Source organism: Anomaloglossus baeobatrachus, chromosome 8 (genome assembly GCF_048569485.1).
Source record: "Anomaloglossus baeobatrachus isolate aAnoBae1 chromosome 8, aAnoBae1.hap1, whole genome shotgun sequence".
NCBI classification, from domain to species: Eukaryota; Metazoa; Chordata; class Amphibia; order Anura; family Aromobatidae; genus Anomaloglossus; species Anomaloglossus baeobatrachus.
In genome coordinates, this window is record NC_134360.1 from 262,674,365 (window position 1) to 262,691,676 (window position 17,312).

General features: G+C 45.8%; 1 protein-coding gene across 8 annotated transcripts in view; it reads left to right on the plus strand.

Annotated features, from left to right (window-relative positions):
- Positions 1 to 17,312, plus strand: part of RASAL2 (RAS protein activator like 2) — a 272,881-nt gene that overhangs the window by 253,536 nt on the left and 2,033 nt on the right. For 6 of the 8 annotated variants that reach the window (XM_075320621.1, XM_075320626.1, XM_075320624.1 and 3 more), the window contains 6 exons: positions 2,067 to 2,268; positions 4,753 to 4,952; positions 8,008 to 8,869; positions 10,383 to 10,520; positions 11,274 to 11,476; positions 11,561 to 11,648. In XM_075320621.1, coding sequence (XP_075176736.1) covers positions 2,067 to 2,268; positions 4,753 to 4,952; positions 8,008 to 8,869; positions 10,383 to 10,520; positions 11,274 to 11,476; positions 11,561 to 11,648 — 1,693 coding nt within the window. Of the gene's footprint in view, positions 1 to 2,066; positions 2,269 to 4,752; positions 4,953 to 8,007; positions 8,870 to 10,382; positions 10,521 to 11,273; positions 11,477 to 11,560; positions 11,649 to 12,606; positions 12,635 to 17,312 lie in introns of all 8 variants that reach the window. The other 2 variants (XM_075320625.1, XM_075320623.1) reach the window with 2 other exon arrangements.

A 17,312-nucleotide genomic window follows, 5' to 3' on the forward strand; every position in this document is an offset into this window, starting at 1 on the left:
GTTTAATATATTGATTTTTTAATTTTGGAATACGTTTCCAAATGACGAATACAGCAAATATTTCATTATGTATTTATGTGCCGAATAAATGTCAAATATCTGATACAAAAATATCCGCAGCGTAAATTGACCAAAGCTGCTCATATGAAATCTGCTGCTTGTCTGTTTAACTTGCTGCTGGCCCTGGGTAGTTTAACCTTTGCAATGTAAAAAACTACATGATATCCACAGCATTATTGTTGCGGGAGGACTGTGGTATGTCCCAGTGGGAACATGCAGGAAATGTGAAAAATAAACTGGAACCTGTTGTAAATTTAAACTCAATGGAAAAAGTCTGCAACAAATCTGCCGTCATTTTCTATGCAGGAAATTTCCGCAGCGTCTGGATGAGATTTTGCGCTGCGTCCGGATGAGGTTTTGTGCGGCGTTCGGATGAGGTTTTGCGCGGCGTCTGGATGAGGTTTTGCGCGGCGTCTGGATGAGGTTTTGCGCAGTGTTCGGATGAGGTTTTGCGCAGTGTTCGGATGAGGTTTTGCGCGGCGTCTGGATGAGGTTTTGCGCGGCATCTGGATGAGGTTTTGCGCAGTGTTCGGATGAGGTTTTGCGCAGTGTTCGGATGAGGTTTTGCGCGGCGTCTGGATGAGGTTTTGCGCGGCGTCTGGATGAGGTTTTGCGCAGTGTTTGGATGAGGTTTTGCGCAGTGTTTGGATGAGGTTTTGCGCGGCGTCTGGATGAGGTTTTGCGCGGTATTCGGATGAGGTTTTGCGCAGTGTTCGGATGAGGTTTTGCGCGGCGTCTGGATGAGGTTTTGCGCGGCATCCAGATGAGGTTTTGCGCGGCGTCCAGATGAGGTTTTGCGCGGCGTCCGGATGAGGTTTTGCGCGGCATCTAGATGAGGTTTTGCGCGGCGCCCGGATGAGATTTTGCGCAGTGTTCAGATGAGATTTTGCGCAGTGTTCGGATGAGGTTTTGCACGGCATCCAGATGAGGTTTTGCGCGGCATCCAGATGAGGTTTTGCGCGGCATCCAGATGAGGTTTTGCGCGGCATCCAGATGAGGTTTTGCGCGGCGTCCGGATGAGGTTTTGCGCGGCATCCAGAGGAGGTTTTGCGCGGCGCCCGGATAAGATTTTGCGCAGTGTTCAGATGAGATTTTGCGCAGTGTTCGGATGAGGTTTTGCGCTGCATCCGGATGAGGTTTTGCGCTGCATCCGGATGAGGTTTTGCGTGGCGTCCGGATGAGGTTTTGCGCGGCATCCAGATGAGGTTTTGCGCGGCGTCCGGATGAGATTTTACGCAGTGTTCGGATGAGATTTTGCGCAGTGTTCGGATGAGGTTTTGCGCGGCGTCCGGATGAGGTTTTGCGCGGCGTCCGGATGAGGTTTTGAGCAGTGTTCGGATGAGGTTTTGCGCAGTGTTCGGATGAGGTTTTGCACGGCATCCGGATGAGATTTTGCGCAGTGTTCAGATGAGATTTTGCGCGGCGTCCGGATGAGGTTTTGCGCGGCGTCCGGATGAGGTTTTGCGCAGTGTTCGGTTGAGGTTTTGCGCAGTGTTCGGATGAGGTTTTGCGCTGCATCTGGATGAGGTTTTGCGCGGCATCCAGATGAGGTTTTGCGCGGCGCCCGGATGAGATTTTGCGCAGTGTTCGGATGAGGTTTTGCACGGCATCCAGATGAGGTTTTGCGCGGCATCCAGATGAGGTTTTGCGCGGCGTCCGGATGAGGTTTTGCGCAGTGTTCGGATGAAGTTTGCGCAGACCTCATCCACTTTGACTTTGCTGCTGTTATACATTTTGCGATCCTGCCTGAATCTAACGTCCCGCCATACTCCAGCATGTAGATTTGTCTCTTCGGGCCGTCTGTCATCCTTGCTGCCTGCAGCGTTCCCAGGTCATATATGTTACAATATGGCAGCACTTTATGCATGAAAGTCCTGGAGGGACCCGTGTGGTCTTGATTGTGTTGTAACATGTCATGGCAGACCATAGATAAAATCCTCACCCTCTACAGACAGTGCAACCCGTACTCCGTATTGTTACGTTTTATCGTTTCACTTGTAATACAGATTTGGCAATAAGGAAGAGTACATGGCCTTCATGAACGACTTCTTGGAGCACGAGTGGGGTGGGATGAAACGTTTTCTCCAAGAGATCTCCAACCCAGATACCATCTCGAACACGCCGGGATTTGAAGGTTACATCGACCTTGGCCGGGAGCTCTCGGTCCTGCACGGCCTCTTGTGGGAGGTGGTGTCTCAGCTTGATAAGGTAACATGCTCACAGCACCGGGGGCTTTTTTTGCCTGGAAAATGTCTAGTTAGTTTCCTTTATATTAGCCAGAAATCTCTTATCTTTTTTGAAGTTTCAATTTTCTGCATTAGATTTTCCGAACACTGCCTAATCCAGATAATTAGGAGCTATAGGATAATCGGCAGCGCCTCGTTCTCTGCCCAGCGCGCGGTGATTCACAAGGACCTGACATGTCATCACCATCTGATAGAAGTGCATTTATAGTTAAATGGATGCAATGAGACTGTATGACATAAGGCATTCTGTCCACCGATGCCATGATTTGAGAGCGTAGTCACCAGAGAAGCTGCGGTTTTGTAGGTGGGTCACTTTGCACCCCTGCTTTTCAGTGAGTAACATCATCCAGGTGGGGGTGATTAGAGCGCTCTGTGATCAGGACACACAACATTTACTGGATCATCTTCCAGCATGAAAGCCAACCAGCCATTACCCTGATGATCACAGCGGTGACTCTGACATGACACGGATTTGGTTGACAAAGAAAATCGTCCTGGATGAAAAATTAACCCAGATAGTCCGTGCACAATCGAAGTATGCTGTTCCTTTTTAGCTTTACTCACGGCAGGTTTTTAATCTTGCTTTATCAAGCTAGCCAAACCTTTGCTGCAGCCCTTTGGATGCAACTTTTACATTTTTCATTGCAAAAAAGGATCTCCGCAACACTAATTTCTTTTTTTTTGTAAAAAAAAAAGCAAACTTGAAAACACTACACTACGGCTATGGTGGCGATGACGAGTGCTCCGATATTCTCCAGTAATCCAAGAGTTAAAAAATAAATTAAATAAAATACAGCATAGAAACATCACATACTCAAGAAGCCTTTGTTCATAAAGAGAATATAAATGTATTAGATAAACAAATTATTAGTAAAAAAAAAAAAAAAGGTTATTTAATACATTTAAATTATTTTTTTTAATATGATTTTTTCTAGTGCCGGTTTGTGATATTTTCACACAAGTCAATTTTTGTTGTAGATTTTCTTTACCTTGGCCGAAAAAAAGTTGTGTATTTGAGCCGCCTGGACGTACCATGAAGATGTCCCATACGGACTTCTTCTGTCCATATTCCCCTCTTTACCTGGAGTGGAGAGCCATTAACAAGCAGCGCTCCTCACTGACGGACTTGTGTTGTCCATGTATTACCGTTGCCTGTAATACTAGGTTTCCATTGCTGCGTCCGTTGGTGGGGGATATGTAATTGGCCACTGCTCAACCCAAAACCGGATGATTGTCAGAGCTATCATTCGGGAACCAGACCGGCTACATTCAGCTGCCATGTTTAATGGGTATCCATGAAACAAACCCCAAGTTGGCCCTACGTTTTTTTTGGCTGACACTATAGATAAGATTGCTTTTGTGTTCCCCAAGAGAGGGCCACAGCTAGAATCCTTATACCTTACGGCCAGGATCAGAAGATTGAATTCCACCCGCCTGATCTTTGTCCTAACCGGTTGTGGCAGTCCGGAGGTCCTCGCGTATATTGGATGGCCGGTAGGTTTGGCCGGCTTTATCCAATGTGTACAGGGCTTTTACAGTGGTGCTGTCAGTAAAACCAAATGGCAGATTTTTGGCACAGGTGTTTCTATGGGATGGATAGAAGAAGCAATTTTTGGAGTCTATGGAAATAAGTGAATCTGCTGCAAAGATGCATCTTATATAGACCTTAAATATATATTCACTGACCTGGTGCCATCTTGTGTAACACTAAGCTCTGTCTTAGCACATACTTGTAAGGTGGCATGTTAAGTGACCGCAATGATTTCTGCTTATTTCATCCAATGGATTACTATGTATTCTGTTTTCTGACTTGCGGTTTTGTCGCTAGCTGTGTTGTGGTGTCTGATGTCCCCTCATATTTCACCAGTTGTGCCCCTGTCCCCTCCATGATTAGCCGATCTTACATATAATGTATCTCCATGGCCTCTTGACATCATCCATCGGTAACAGACTAACTACCCCACTTGGCTGGTTCCTTAGAGAAGTCCTCCTCCTCATAACACCGTGCACCCCTCTGTCCTTCCTCCTGTCACTAGATTGGACGCATGCCCACACTCTCTAACCCAGAGGCCTGTGTAACGTGTGGACCCGTGCCACTTTCCCCTCGTCTCTCCTGGCATTTTTGTAGTACGTTGGCTTTGCATGTCTGTTTTGAGTTGGAATGGCCGTAGTTTTAGCTATGTTAAGCATGAATTAATTATTTTCCTTCTGGATTTGAGCAGTCCTAATTTCTTCTCTATTTCCTTTTCTCCCTTGCCCTTTCCTCCCCCGATGCCTGGCTACACCCCGTCTCCTCCATCCGTCACATCGTGGTTGATAATTTGGCTCTGCGCTCATGCCATGCGCTCACATACTCATATGAACAAACAAAAACACCTGCCCTCCGAACCCCTCCTGGCCTTCCCCGTCACAATGGCGGACGTTGCCACGCATGTTGTCCAATCAGGGTGAAAATTCCTTCCTACAGGCCACCGTGGAAAAACTGGGACCGCTGCCACGCATCCTAACGGACATCACCAAATCACTGACCAACCCCACTCCCATCCAGCAGCAGCTTCGACGATTCAGTGAGCACAGCTCCTCTCCGAACGTAAGTGGCAGCCTGTCTTCAGGACTCCAGAAGATATTTGAGGACCCTACAGATAGGTAAATAACCTATATTAAATGTGTACTATACATGGATTGTTCTTTTCTTGGTTTATTCGGTTTGTTCAGGTGTAATGTAAATTACCATATTTTTCGTTTTATAAGATACATCGGATTATAAGACGCATCCCAAATGTAGAGAAAAAAAAAATGGTGTCTGCCTTACGTGGGAGGGTATCAGCGGGGGTCACAGGAGGCAGGGGCGTTGTGGACCAGGGTCGATTCTGCGGGCGTTGCGGCAGGTGACCCAGATGCTCTGTGGCGCTGTTAGGCAGAAAAAACATCGAGGAACTGTCAGCAGTGCAGGCTTCAAACACAGGCTTCAGAAGGAGGAAGAAGATGGCCGAAACGAGAGGCGCTGGCACCGGACAACGGAGACGCCCATATGGCCCAACTCCACTGCAGCGCGACTGTTAGGTGAGTATTATAAAGTGTTTTTATGTTCTACACTGCGGCCTGGGCTCTTATATACAGCATGTTAGTATGCTGTATATAAGAGCTCAATGGTGGTTGCTGCAGCTTATATGCCGAAAAACTGGTGACCGGTTCCCTTTAAGTCCACTGCTGGGACATCAGTGGGCCAGAGGCAGCGCATGTGCAGATGAGATCTTGAGCCGAGAGCTCCATTTGCACACGCGTTGACTCTGGGTGCCATTATTTGAAGCCCACACCACCGACGTCTTCAGGATAGCCTCTGCCTCACCACCCCCAGCACAGAGCAGCGCCACACAGCCACAGCAGTACAGTGGCCGCAGCTTCGCCCCTGCCTCCTGTCACCATTTTCCACAACCCCACAATAAGCTACATTAGGGTTATAAGACGCACCCCTCATTTTCCTCCCAAATTTTTGCGAGGAAAAGTGCGTCTTATAAACCGAAAAATACAGTATTTCATGTTAGTGCTGAATAGTCAGCGAGTTAAAAAAAAAAAAAAAGTACTAATATTTGGATAGTGTGCTTATAAGCATTGTCCCATGAGGACAACCCAATTCTACATGTATGTCAGAGAGGGCTCAATACTAAGGGTGCATGCACACGTTCAGTATATGTAGAGGAAAAACATTGCCTAAGATCCGTACTCTTTTTTTGCTGAGGGTTTTTTTTTTTCAATTCATTTCTTTTCCTCATTCATTTGGGTAAAAAAGAGCATAACAAAAGTTGAAAGAATTGACAAATCTGCAAGGCCTGGATGGATCTCTCCTGACCCAATCCCCATACACATGCACGCTGAACTTAACTGAGCATGCATATGTTAGAAGGCTGCCGCCATACTTCTCAAGAATCAGAGGATCAGTTAGTTGAAATCTAAGTGCCTGATCCTTATTGCTGTCAAGTGTCATACATTAGATGCTTGGTTGAAAATGGTGTGTTTGTCCGATAAGCATTCATCGTGAATGGCCATCCAAGGGCTCTCGCTCTGGCAGACAGATTAATGGCTGCATGTATTTCTCAGTCCTCCTCTAGTGGCGTCTGTGGGTAAAATGGCAGCTGACAAATATTAAGTGGTGACTCTCGTACTAAAGGGATCCTGTCCTGTTGATATTAAACTGCCCCCAATATGGTTTTAATGTTGCAATGTGCATCACTAACATGATTTTAAAAAAAAGAAAAAAATCCATGCACTTATCTTAAAAAAAAAATATATTTTTTTTCCTTCGATGAATTCAGAACTCACCTTTTAGGTTTCAGTTATAGGAGCTGCTTTTTGCGGGGATCAGTCACTGTCACTCAAGTTCAGGCATGATTCTTATTTTGAACGTAGTCACGTCTCCTGCATTGTATCTGATGACATCACAGGTCCTTCACCATCACTTGTCTGAGGAGCTCCATCCATTACAGTCACATGGAAGTGACATCACCACAGCTCCTGCACCACTACTTCTTACTTCTTCAATGCTGAGCTCTGGAGATCAGAAGAAGAGAAGTGGTGATGCAGGACCTGTGGTGATACGATCATGTGACTGTAATGGGCGGAGCTTAGCAGAGCAGAGATGGTGAAGGACCTGAGTGTCATCAATTATAATGTGGGGAGGGGACAGGCCTGACTAAGTAATGGTATAGGACCTGTGGTAATCAGAAGAAGAGAAGTGGTGATGCAGGACCTGTGGTGATACGATCATGTGACTGTAATGGGCGGAGCTTAGCAGAGCAGAGATGGTGAAGGACCTGAGTGTCATCAATTATAATGTGGGGAGGGGACAGGCCTGACTAAGTAATGGTATAGGACCTGTGGTAATCAGCAGAAGAGAAGTGGTGATGCAGGACCTGTGGTGATACGATCATGTGACTGTAATGGGTGGAGCTTAGCAGAGCAGCGATGGTGAAGGACCTGAGTGTCATCAATTATAATGTGGAGAGGCGTGACGAAGTTAATAAAAAGAAGTGTGCCTGAACGTGAATGACCGTTTCTGAACTCTTCAAAAGCTTCACCCCCTATGATTGAAACCTAAGGTATGCAGTGCATTCATGTAAGCATATAAAGTTTTTTAAGATAAATACATGGGATCATTTTTTTTATTTTTTTTTAATCATGTTAGTGATGCACATTGCATAATTTAAAGCTCATTCGGGGTAGTTTGATATAGAAAACGATATGACAGGTTCCCTTTAAAGGGATTGTCTGAGATGGGATTACTCTTTTTACAATTTTTAGAAATTACCTCCAAATGGAATTTCCCATTTTCCTAAACCATGCCCGCCTCTTCATTATCCTGCAATATAGCATCTGCTTTTACCGTTGGACCCTGTGTACACCAACTGGCTGAAATGTTAGGAAAATTTAAGGGCAATCCGTATGGCACGCGCCTTCATCAGGATGTTCCTAAGATACGTCCGTTACATCGGAGCATAACATTGATGTGACGTTCCTGTGCTGGGATCTACTTCTTTCATACTTTTAGGAATTAATGACATTGAGTCTTCATAATCAGGGCTAAGCATTCAGTCTGGTTACATTAGCCGAGGAGGGCAGCGATCCCAGAAATGTCATTATGTGAGTTCTTACCTGGTAATTTACCGCGGTTTCTGATGTCTAATTAGAGGTTATTTTTGTACAGTGACCTTCTGAAGCTGAAGTCTCCAACCATTGAAAACGCAGATAACTACTTCAGGGGAAAAACATTGCTTCTTGTCCAGCAAGCATCAACGCAAAGTATGTCCTATTCTGACAAGGATGAGAGGGACAGTGTGCTCCCCAATGGGCGCAGTGTGTCCCTGATGGACCTGCAGGACTCCACCGTCAATACCAGCGAACGTTCCTCTGTTGTTCAAGAGCCACCATTGCGTTTAACTGGCAGCCAGTTGTCTATTGCACATATAGCCACCATCAAGCAATTACGGGATAACCAGAACACGCCACAAAGTGCTCCACAAGTTCGGAGACCCCTGCACCCAGCATTGAGTCAGCAGACCAGCTTGCAACCCTTGTCCTTCCAAAACCCTGTGTACCACCTCAACAACCCTCCACCAACCATGCCCAAAGCATCTGTTGACTCTAGTCTTGAAAACCTAAGCACTGCCAGTTCTCGAAGCCAGAGTAACAGTGAGGAATTCATCCTCAGCGGACCAAGCAATAGTAGTATGGAAGACTTCACCAAAAGGAGCACACAAAGTGAGGACTTCAGCAGGCGGCACACCATGCCTGAAAGACCCATTCCTATAGCACTGCCGAGACAGAATAGCACAGGCCAAGCCCAGATCCGAAAGACCGACCAAGCGGCTCTTGGAGCACGAGCCAAGGCACCGCAGTCTTTGCCGCACAGTGCCTCCTTACGTAGCACGGGCAGCATGTCTGGCATCTCTGCTACATTACTTGCTGAACCTGTGCAGAATGGAAACCGGTCTAGACAACAGTCAACATCTTCACGTGAGAGCCCTGTACCTAAACTTCGAGCCGTTCATCGCCAGCAGACGCAGCAGGTAAGACTGAGCGCATCTAGCACAGGCCCACACTCATCTCTCCGATCTCTTCAGCTTTCTATTGTTTCCACTGTGGACAATCACTACCTGTTTTAAGGGTTCATTGACAAAAAGCTGATCATAAAGGACCCCCATTGATGAGTAAGGTGATGAGTACGTTTCCACGATCCACACACGCTGCTTTCTGGACGCAGCGTGTCTTCTCCTGTGAAGACGCAAGTGTTCTCCACAAGAGAGCGCAGCGTTTGTGCCCACGATCCGGGATTTGAGGGCTGCGGATTTTAGCTGTGTTCTCCCTGCTGAGAAAACTTGCGTCTCCGCAAGCATGAATTGACATGCTCAAAAAGCTTGCGCACCAGATGAGTTTACAAAAGAAGCATAGCGGGCATGAGATTTCTATAAATCCCATCCAATGTGCTTGTACTGTACAACTCAGCATTTTGTGCACAGCGGGAATCCGCTGCTTCCAATCCTGATCGTGGGAACCTGGCATTAGTCAGTGGTACGCCTGGAAGTTAATGTTTAGTTTCCATCCGCGATGAGTGGTGTAATGCAGGACTGGATTGGAGGGTTTATACAAAGCAAGAGACATTCTCAGTATCCAGACGGTGTTTTTTTGTTTGTTTTTATAAATAAAAAGGAGTCCTATTCACCTACCTGAACCCCTTGGATCCAGTGCCGTCTGCGCCAGCTCTTAAAGCAATGCCTGCACCTCTCGATAGTCACAGGACTGCTGAAGCATGCGATTTAGAGAAACATCCAATAATGCGCTCTTTCCTGACCACTGCAGGCAATCACTGGAGTCGGTGATCTTGTGACTTCTGAATGGAGCTAGCGGTACTTCAGTAGCTGACACAGACCAGACCTCCATGACAGATTACGCTGGGTCCCTAGGGTCATTGGCCTCCATTTTTTTTTTTTATTTTAAAAACATCAAAGCCTTAAAGTAAATGTTTTTGTGTGTCGGACAACCTCTTTAAGGGCACTGCTGCTGCACAAAATGCCCGTGCTTCATATATCGTTATTATAGCTTTTTGTTTGACACTGACTTGCAGCTATGTCGTTGTTAGTCAAGCTGCTGTACATTGCTTCTCAGGAAGATGGGCGGGTGAAGCATCTCTGGGAGAAGATAAATAGTAGACCTGTAATATACCAGCAGCTTTATCAGTTTATGGAAATATCGAATATTGTATAAGTCATGTAAAAATAGTCTGATTGCTGCAGAGCCCTGGCAGCGCTGATGACTTGTGTCCAAGGTGCAGTGGCTGCCGTCTGCTGGCACAATGCTGCCGCCTAGTGGCTATTAACTGTACAGTCCTTTCCATCAACAATGTGGAAACCTGAACATGTGGATAATCAATTTGTTACTAAATGTACTCTCAGATGCCATCACTGTGAAGTACAAGAATGGCTGATGCACTAAAATAGTGCTTTTATGTCTACATATTTATTCATGGCATAGGTATATAATGAAAATACTCTTTGCTTATACCTGTCAACTTTTGTTCTTTAGGTACAGTCACCTGTGGAGTCTGCAACCATGTCCCCGGTAGAGAGAACCGCTGCATGGGTGCTGAATAATGGCCAGTATGAAGACGAGGAGGAGGAAACTGGGGACCAAAATAAGGAAGAAGCAAAACCTGCAGAGAAGGTGAGTGGTACCGATAAATGGCTGGAGGGAGGTTTACCTACCTGTCCATTGTCTAGGAGTATGAGCCTTTCTGCAACAATAGCGTAAAGTTATTCTCTATTTCGTCCATGAGTAATCTATTCTATAAGCTATTATCTATTCATTTGTCAGTTAAAGGGAACTAACCAGCAGGATTTTCACATATAAAGTAAAGCCGGTGCTATGCTGGCTCTAGGATGCTGAATGTAACCAGAGCTTCTGTTCTGAGATTAAATGTTTTCTTTTAGAAATATGTGCAAATAAAGTTCTATCAATGTACTGCTATTTGATTGACAGGTGCAACAGGATGTGGAAGGCCAGACAGGTGGTAATGGATAGCAAGACCCGACCCACATATTCCCTTCCTGTTGCACCTGTCAATCATATAGCAGTGCATTGCTGGAACTCTACTTGCACATATTTCTGAAATAAAACCTCTAATCTCAGAACAGAAGCTCTGTTTACATTCAGCATCCTAGAGCCAGTATAGCACGGCTTTACTTTATATATGAAAACCCTGCTGGTGTGTTCCCTTTAATACAAAGCAACTTGAACGATGGCACATGTGGTCAGTACGTCATTTGTGGTTGCAAAACTAAACCACTTCCCCATTCAGGAGTGAGCGACCGGCATATTATAAAGTTATTTTTAAAATGGATGATAAATAAGTATATGCATATTACACTCTGAATGGATTATTGCATTTCCAATAACTTGCTCTGCATTGTATTCCAGTATGAGCAAGAGATTGCCAAACTAAAGGAAAAATTGAAGGTTTCGAGCCGCCGCCTGGAAGAATATGAGAGGCGACTCCTGGTGCAGGAGCAGCAGATGCAGAAGCTACTAATGGAATACAAATCTAGGCTAGAGGACAGCGAGGAGCGACTGCGGCGGCAGCAGGAGGAGAAGGACAGCCAAATGAAGAGTGTCATCAGCAGGTGAGGTTCGGAGAAGAGGCTCTCACTTGTCCTTATCGCTGTATTTAGGCAATGACTCACGTCACTCATGTTCTTTCTTTCCAGGCTGATCGCCGTGGAGGAGGAACTGAAAAAAGATCATGCAGAGATGCAGGCGGTCATCGATGCAAAGCAGAAAATCATCGATGCACAGGTGTGTGGCTTCTCCCGCTGAGAACCTCACTGCACTTATTCTGACTTCACTTATATAGAAAGATGAAAGGATACAGCGGAAACTTGGTTATTTTTCCTCTTGTTGTTGGGGGTCACTCTGCCCTGAGAAGAAGCCAGCACCGCCACTCAGGCTTCACCGCAGCCTGCACTGCAGACATCAATATTGTGCGCATGCACCGTACATAAGGGCGGTGGTACAGGTCAGGCTGCAGAAAGGCCGTTCTGCCTGTACACCATGCTCTTATGAATGGCGTATGCATGACATTTCTGTGCCAGGAAGAGGAGATGGGTAAAATAGTATTGTCCGATGTGGCTTTCAATGCTATTTCCAACTATTTAAAGGGATGGAGCTTTACTATTTACTGCCTTGATGGAAAGGAAGCTAGCACCAGTTAGGTAACCAGTTTGGCCTCTCAGATGTCTAAATCCAGCAACAGCTGACAACACCTAATCCTCCTCTGTTTGATGACGCGACGCCTTCAGTTTTTAGGTCAGCTGATTATTTCTGGCCGAAATGTTGGTGAGATAATAGTTAACCCCCTCTGTAAGTATACGATTTTATTTGGTGCCGTTTTCAATGTAGATAGGGTGACAGCCAGAGTATGTTCTCCAATGGTGCCAAGTGCCATAGAAGGCACAAAAAGTTACTGATATCAGATATTGTGCTGGGGACAGCAAACTGAACCATACCCCCAGGTGAAAGGAATCCTATCTACAGCTCGTCTTGTAAGGACTGGTAGAGCTGGTATAAATAATAAGGGTCACCATGTAGATGTCAGTGTCCTTTGTGAACCTCCCACCATCTTGTCTTGTGTCACTATATGGCGTCGGCAGAGCTTCCAGTGTGGGGATGCCGTCTCCTTCCTCACCAAGAAAAAAAAAATAACCACTGCCTTTCTCTCTCATATTAGTCTCATCTCAACTGTGTTAAATTACAGGTCATTAATGGGAGTGTAACGCAAACAGGCAAGTAAAACACGTGCGCATAATAGCTAAGCAGTGTCCCCAGACATGGCCTGTGCCTGACCTCCTACACATTCCAGCTCCAGCTCTCTTCAGGGGTGAGGTTGGGGGTGATCCCTGACCCTATACATTTATTAGAAGTATACGGATATCCCTCACACACCACGTTACATTCCCATAATTGCTTGCTCCATTCATATGTTTAGTGCAGGTCGCCCTGTTAAAGGGGTTGTCCACTACTTTTACATTAATAGCCTAGCCTTAGGATAGATCATCAATATCTGATCGACCAGGGTCGGACACCCCACACCCCCACCGATAAGCTGTTCTCAGTACCGGCGGCAGCAGGTAGCCGGAAATGCTCCGGCGCTGCTTCGTCTTCTGATAGTGGCCGCGGCTGGGTACTGCACATCTGCCTCCTATTGATCAAAATGGGCGGCGGATGTGCAGTACCTGGCTGCAGCCACTATCAGAAGATGGAGCAGCTCTGGAACTGAGCATTTCCAGCTGGGAACGAGAACTGCTGATCAGCAGAGGTATGGGGTGTTGGACCCCGGCCGATCAGACATTGATGACCTATCCTAAGGGCAGGCAATCAATGTAAAAGTAGTGGACAACCTCTTTAAGGTTTATGGCTCATCTATGACACCGCAGGGGGTGATAGGCAGGGGCCTCACAAATCCATACCTGGCTACTTGTTCTATGGACATCTTCAACATTATACAGAGTTAGTCCAATATTAGTCCGATGATGGTAGCGTTCCCACTTTATTCTTGCCTGATTCCAAGATTGTTGGATCCATTGTCTCCAAAGAGGTCTTGTCTTTTGGTAGTTTCACCATTCACAAGCTTGAAGTTTAAGCTTATAAGCAAGTTTCATTTATCTTCTTCAAGTCATCTTTCCATGTTACTTCTTGTAGTATATAAGCTGATATACTAGAATAAGAATACCACCTTCATGTCAATATACTACAGTCAGTACTGTTATTCAGGCCTTTTAAAGGGGTACTCTGGGGAGATAAAAATAAATTCTACTGTCCCTGCCCCCATAAACAATAGAGGTGAGATACATAGGTGCAGTGTTCATATCATTTCAGTACCTGTATTCAGTGTAAGGGTACTTTCACACTTGCGTTGAGTTTTTTTTTGGTCTTGGGAAACAACGGAATCCGTTAACTGATTAGCTGCTTCCCAAAGACTTGCATTGATGACAGATTGTGCCAAAAGTGTCTGCGTTGCTTCTGTTGGCCGACGCTCCGTTGCTTCCACCGAGCAGAAGCAACGCTGAATGTAACGTTAAATGCTTGCGTCAAAATGACGCCGACCAGTGGATTCCGTTGCTTCCGTTAAAATTTTCAATGTTTCCCTATGATAGTGGATTCCGTTGCTAAGTGCTTAACAACGGAATCCGCTGCTGGATTCCTCTAATTTCTACTGAGCATGCCCAGAATAAAAAAAAATGAAAAAAGAAAAAAACAGAGCCGACGGATTTCGTTAGACGGACGCCAAACTGATGCAAAGGTCCGTTATTTCACAGGAATTGGCTAACGGATTACTGTGAAATAACGGATCCGTTGCATCTGGTGACACCACAAAAATAACGGATGTGTCAAAACGACGCAGCAACGGATCCAGCGGATTTCACCCAACGCAAGTGTGAAACTAGCCTTACACATCAGCTGCTCCTTGGTGCTCCCCCTCCACTCTGGGGCAACACATCAGTTAGTAACAGCCAGCCCCCCTATAAAGCCCGCTGATAAAATCTGTCTCCTTGCAGTGTGAGAACAGGGGGCTCCCCCGCTATGCCCCCTAGTCTGCATCTATTATCAGTAGGGAGCAGGCCACTCCCCGGGGGATGTAACGTCCCAGAAGGGAGGGGGAGCAGAAAGAGCAACTGAAATGTCACACTGAATTACTTATTACAAGTATAATAACGCTGCCGTTGCATCTCATCTTTATAGTTTGAGGGTAGGGACAGTAGAATTTTTTTATCTCCCCTGAGTACCGCCTTTAAGGGCGCCTCACTGTTATCACTGGCATCAAGCCTGTTGGCTACCACATTTTATGTGCTGAAGAGCCTTTACACCTTAGATAGTGGTCTGCTAGAAACACGCTTGATTGACAGCTAACTCCCCCATATGTGTGCACACTATGTTTGGCTGAGCATGCATGTGTTTTCATTGAGTGGAGAGGAGTAGACACCCCTTGGCAGGGGAAGATTATCTCGATCAGGAACAAAAAGATCAGGTGTTTGAATTCAACATGCCTAAACTTTTATCACCCCCAGAAAAATCTGTTGAGAATAGGGTCAGGAGGTCCTCATACACGTTAGATCGTTGTCCAGTCCAGCCGAAATCATAGCATCATCCGATAATCTAATGTATATTGGGGTCTTTAATGCAGCGTAGATGAGAATATTAGGAGCGGTCGGGATGGGACACAATACAATGGCTTTCACGTCCGTGGTGCAGGAATTGGACATTTAATGGACACCATCCACTCGAGAGATCATGTTCCTTGTAGTAGAGATACCTTTTATACTCTATATGTTTGTGTATCCTCCAGTCCTGTATCTTCTAGATTATATTTATAGTCGTGTAGAAAGCAATGTTATATCTGATACCTTATTATTCTACAATGGAGTCTAAAGCTGCGGTAAATGTGTGCAGGTGTAAGGATGGTATGTTACCGAGCCCCGCAGGCTTATAACCCCCCATTTTCCCTCCCACAACCTTTGAGCTGGAATGGGGTTGGAGCAGTGCAATTTTGGTCCTTTACTGTTTTATTGTTTTCTTCTTTCTTATGATTTATTTTGAGCAAAACCTTCACTACCTTCCCATCACCCACGCTCAAAACAACCTTTCAGTTCCAGCTTCTGGCTGCTTCACTCCTATGTTGCTGTGTCTCCTCCGCTGCCGGCAAAAACAAGCCATCCGTTACTCTGTCTCCTGTTAGGTTCTGTGTCCTCCTTGTAGACCCTGAATGATTGCGTCCATTCACAGCAAATGCCATATTTTCTTCTCTGCAAAATGAAACATTCAATGCACCTCTTCATTTACAATGTGTTCTAGGTCTTACGTTTTTTTGGAAAGCGAATTCCTGAAAGCGAACCTGTCACCAGGATTTTCCCTCATGAGCTGCGGCTACCACCAATGAACCCTTATATACCTCTTTCTAGAATACTTAATATAAGAGCATAGACCCCGCTGTATAACTTGAAAAAGACCTTTTATTATACTCGCCTGCGGGGTGGTCTTGTCCAGTGGGCATCGCTGCTCTCGTGTCCGGCGCCTCCTCTCTTCCATCCATCGCCATCCTCCTTCTCAGATCCATGTTGATGATTCGTCCTATGTCATCCATGCAGAGGCCCTCCATTGCACTCTTGCGCAGGCGCACTTTGATTTGCTCTGCTGAGGCTACAATAAAGTACAGTAATGCGAAAGCGCGAGGAAAGGTCAAAGACCGCATGCGCACTACAATATTTTGACCTGCCCTCAGCAGGGTAGATCAAAGTGCCATTAAGGCCTCTATGTGGATGACGTAGGACACGTCATCCACATGTAGTTAAGAAAGAGGACGACCAGCATGGAGGAGGCGCCAGATCCGAAAGCAGTGATGCCCATCGGACCGGACATCCCCCTAGGTGAGTTTAACAAAGGGTTTTTTTACATTCTACAGAGCGACCTGGGCTCTTATACAGCATTCTAGGACACTGTGTATATATAAGAGCTCACTGGTGGTGGCCACAGCTTATAAGGGAAAAATCTGGTGACAGGTTCTCTTTAAAATCAGCACAACCCTGTAGGAGCTGTCAGGTTGGGGAATCCTAAGCTGATGGGTGGTTATTCCCTGATCGGGATCCTCTCCACAGTAGTGGGGAACGCATCATGTACATGCATGACACAGATTTTCGATGGGCACTGTGCAATGCTTTGTTTTCCATGTGGTGGCTCGGCAGTGGAATTGATGCCAGCTGGCAGCTTTGCCCACCGAATATAGCTGATCTCTGGAGGTCGCACTACATGGATACCCTGGGGTTGTCATATATTTAGGAACTTTTCGAACAGTGAGCAATCTCATAGAGGGATGTTTCCATTTTGGAGCACACTCTGAAAATGTCGGAGCTTCCATAGAAATTATTGAAGAGTGACTTGCATGCACCACCTCCTCCTTATTTCTTGCAGTGTGCGCCGAGCCCCATTCTCCCAGCAGGGACCCTAATCTATCAGACATTTGTGACCAATTCCATCCATATGTCATAAATACTCTAGGTGGGACAGATGTCCCAAGATGCCACACGTTAAGACCCATTTTGACGGGCTGATTTCTGCCAATAAACAAGCGCTCAGTTATGGCCAACAAGACTGTTTCGGAACAAAACGATTGTTAATCCAATCATGCTGTCCTGACACAGTGGGCATGTGGTCTACTATTCATTACTGTATAAAATATTAGCGGATGTGCACTACAGCATTAGTACCGACACTCTGTGCAGATTTATGGGTTATTCATCAACAGTGAAGTGAGGCTAGCACGTAGTGCAGAATATAGGGATTCAGTTATTGGGAATCATTTGCCGATGTCTTCCCCTTAGTGAGGTGCATCTGCTTGGAAGAACTGCTAAAACATAGTGGTACTCTGCCTCCTAATGATGGAGACAGTCAGTATGACAACAGCATTTC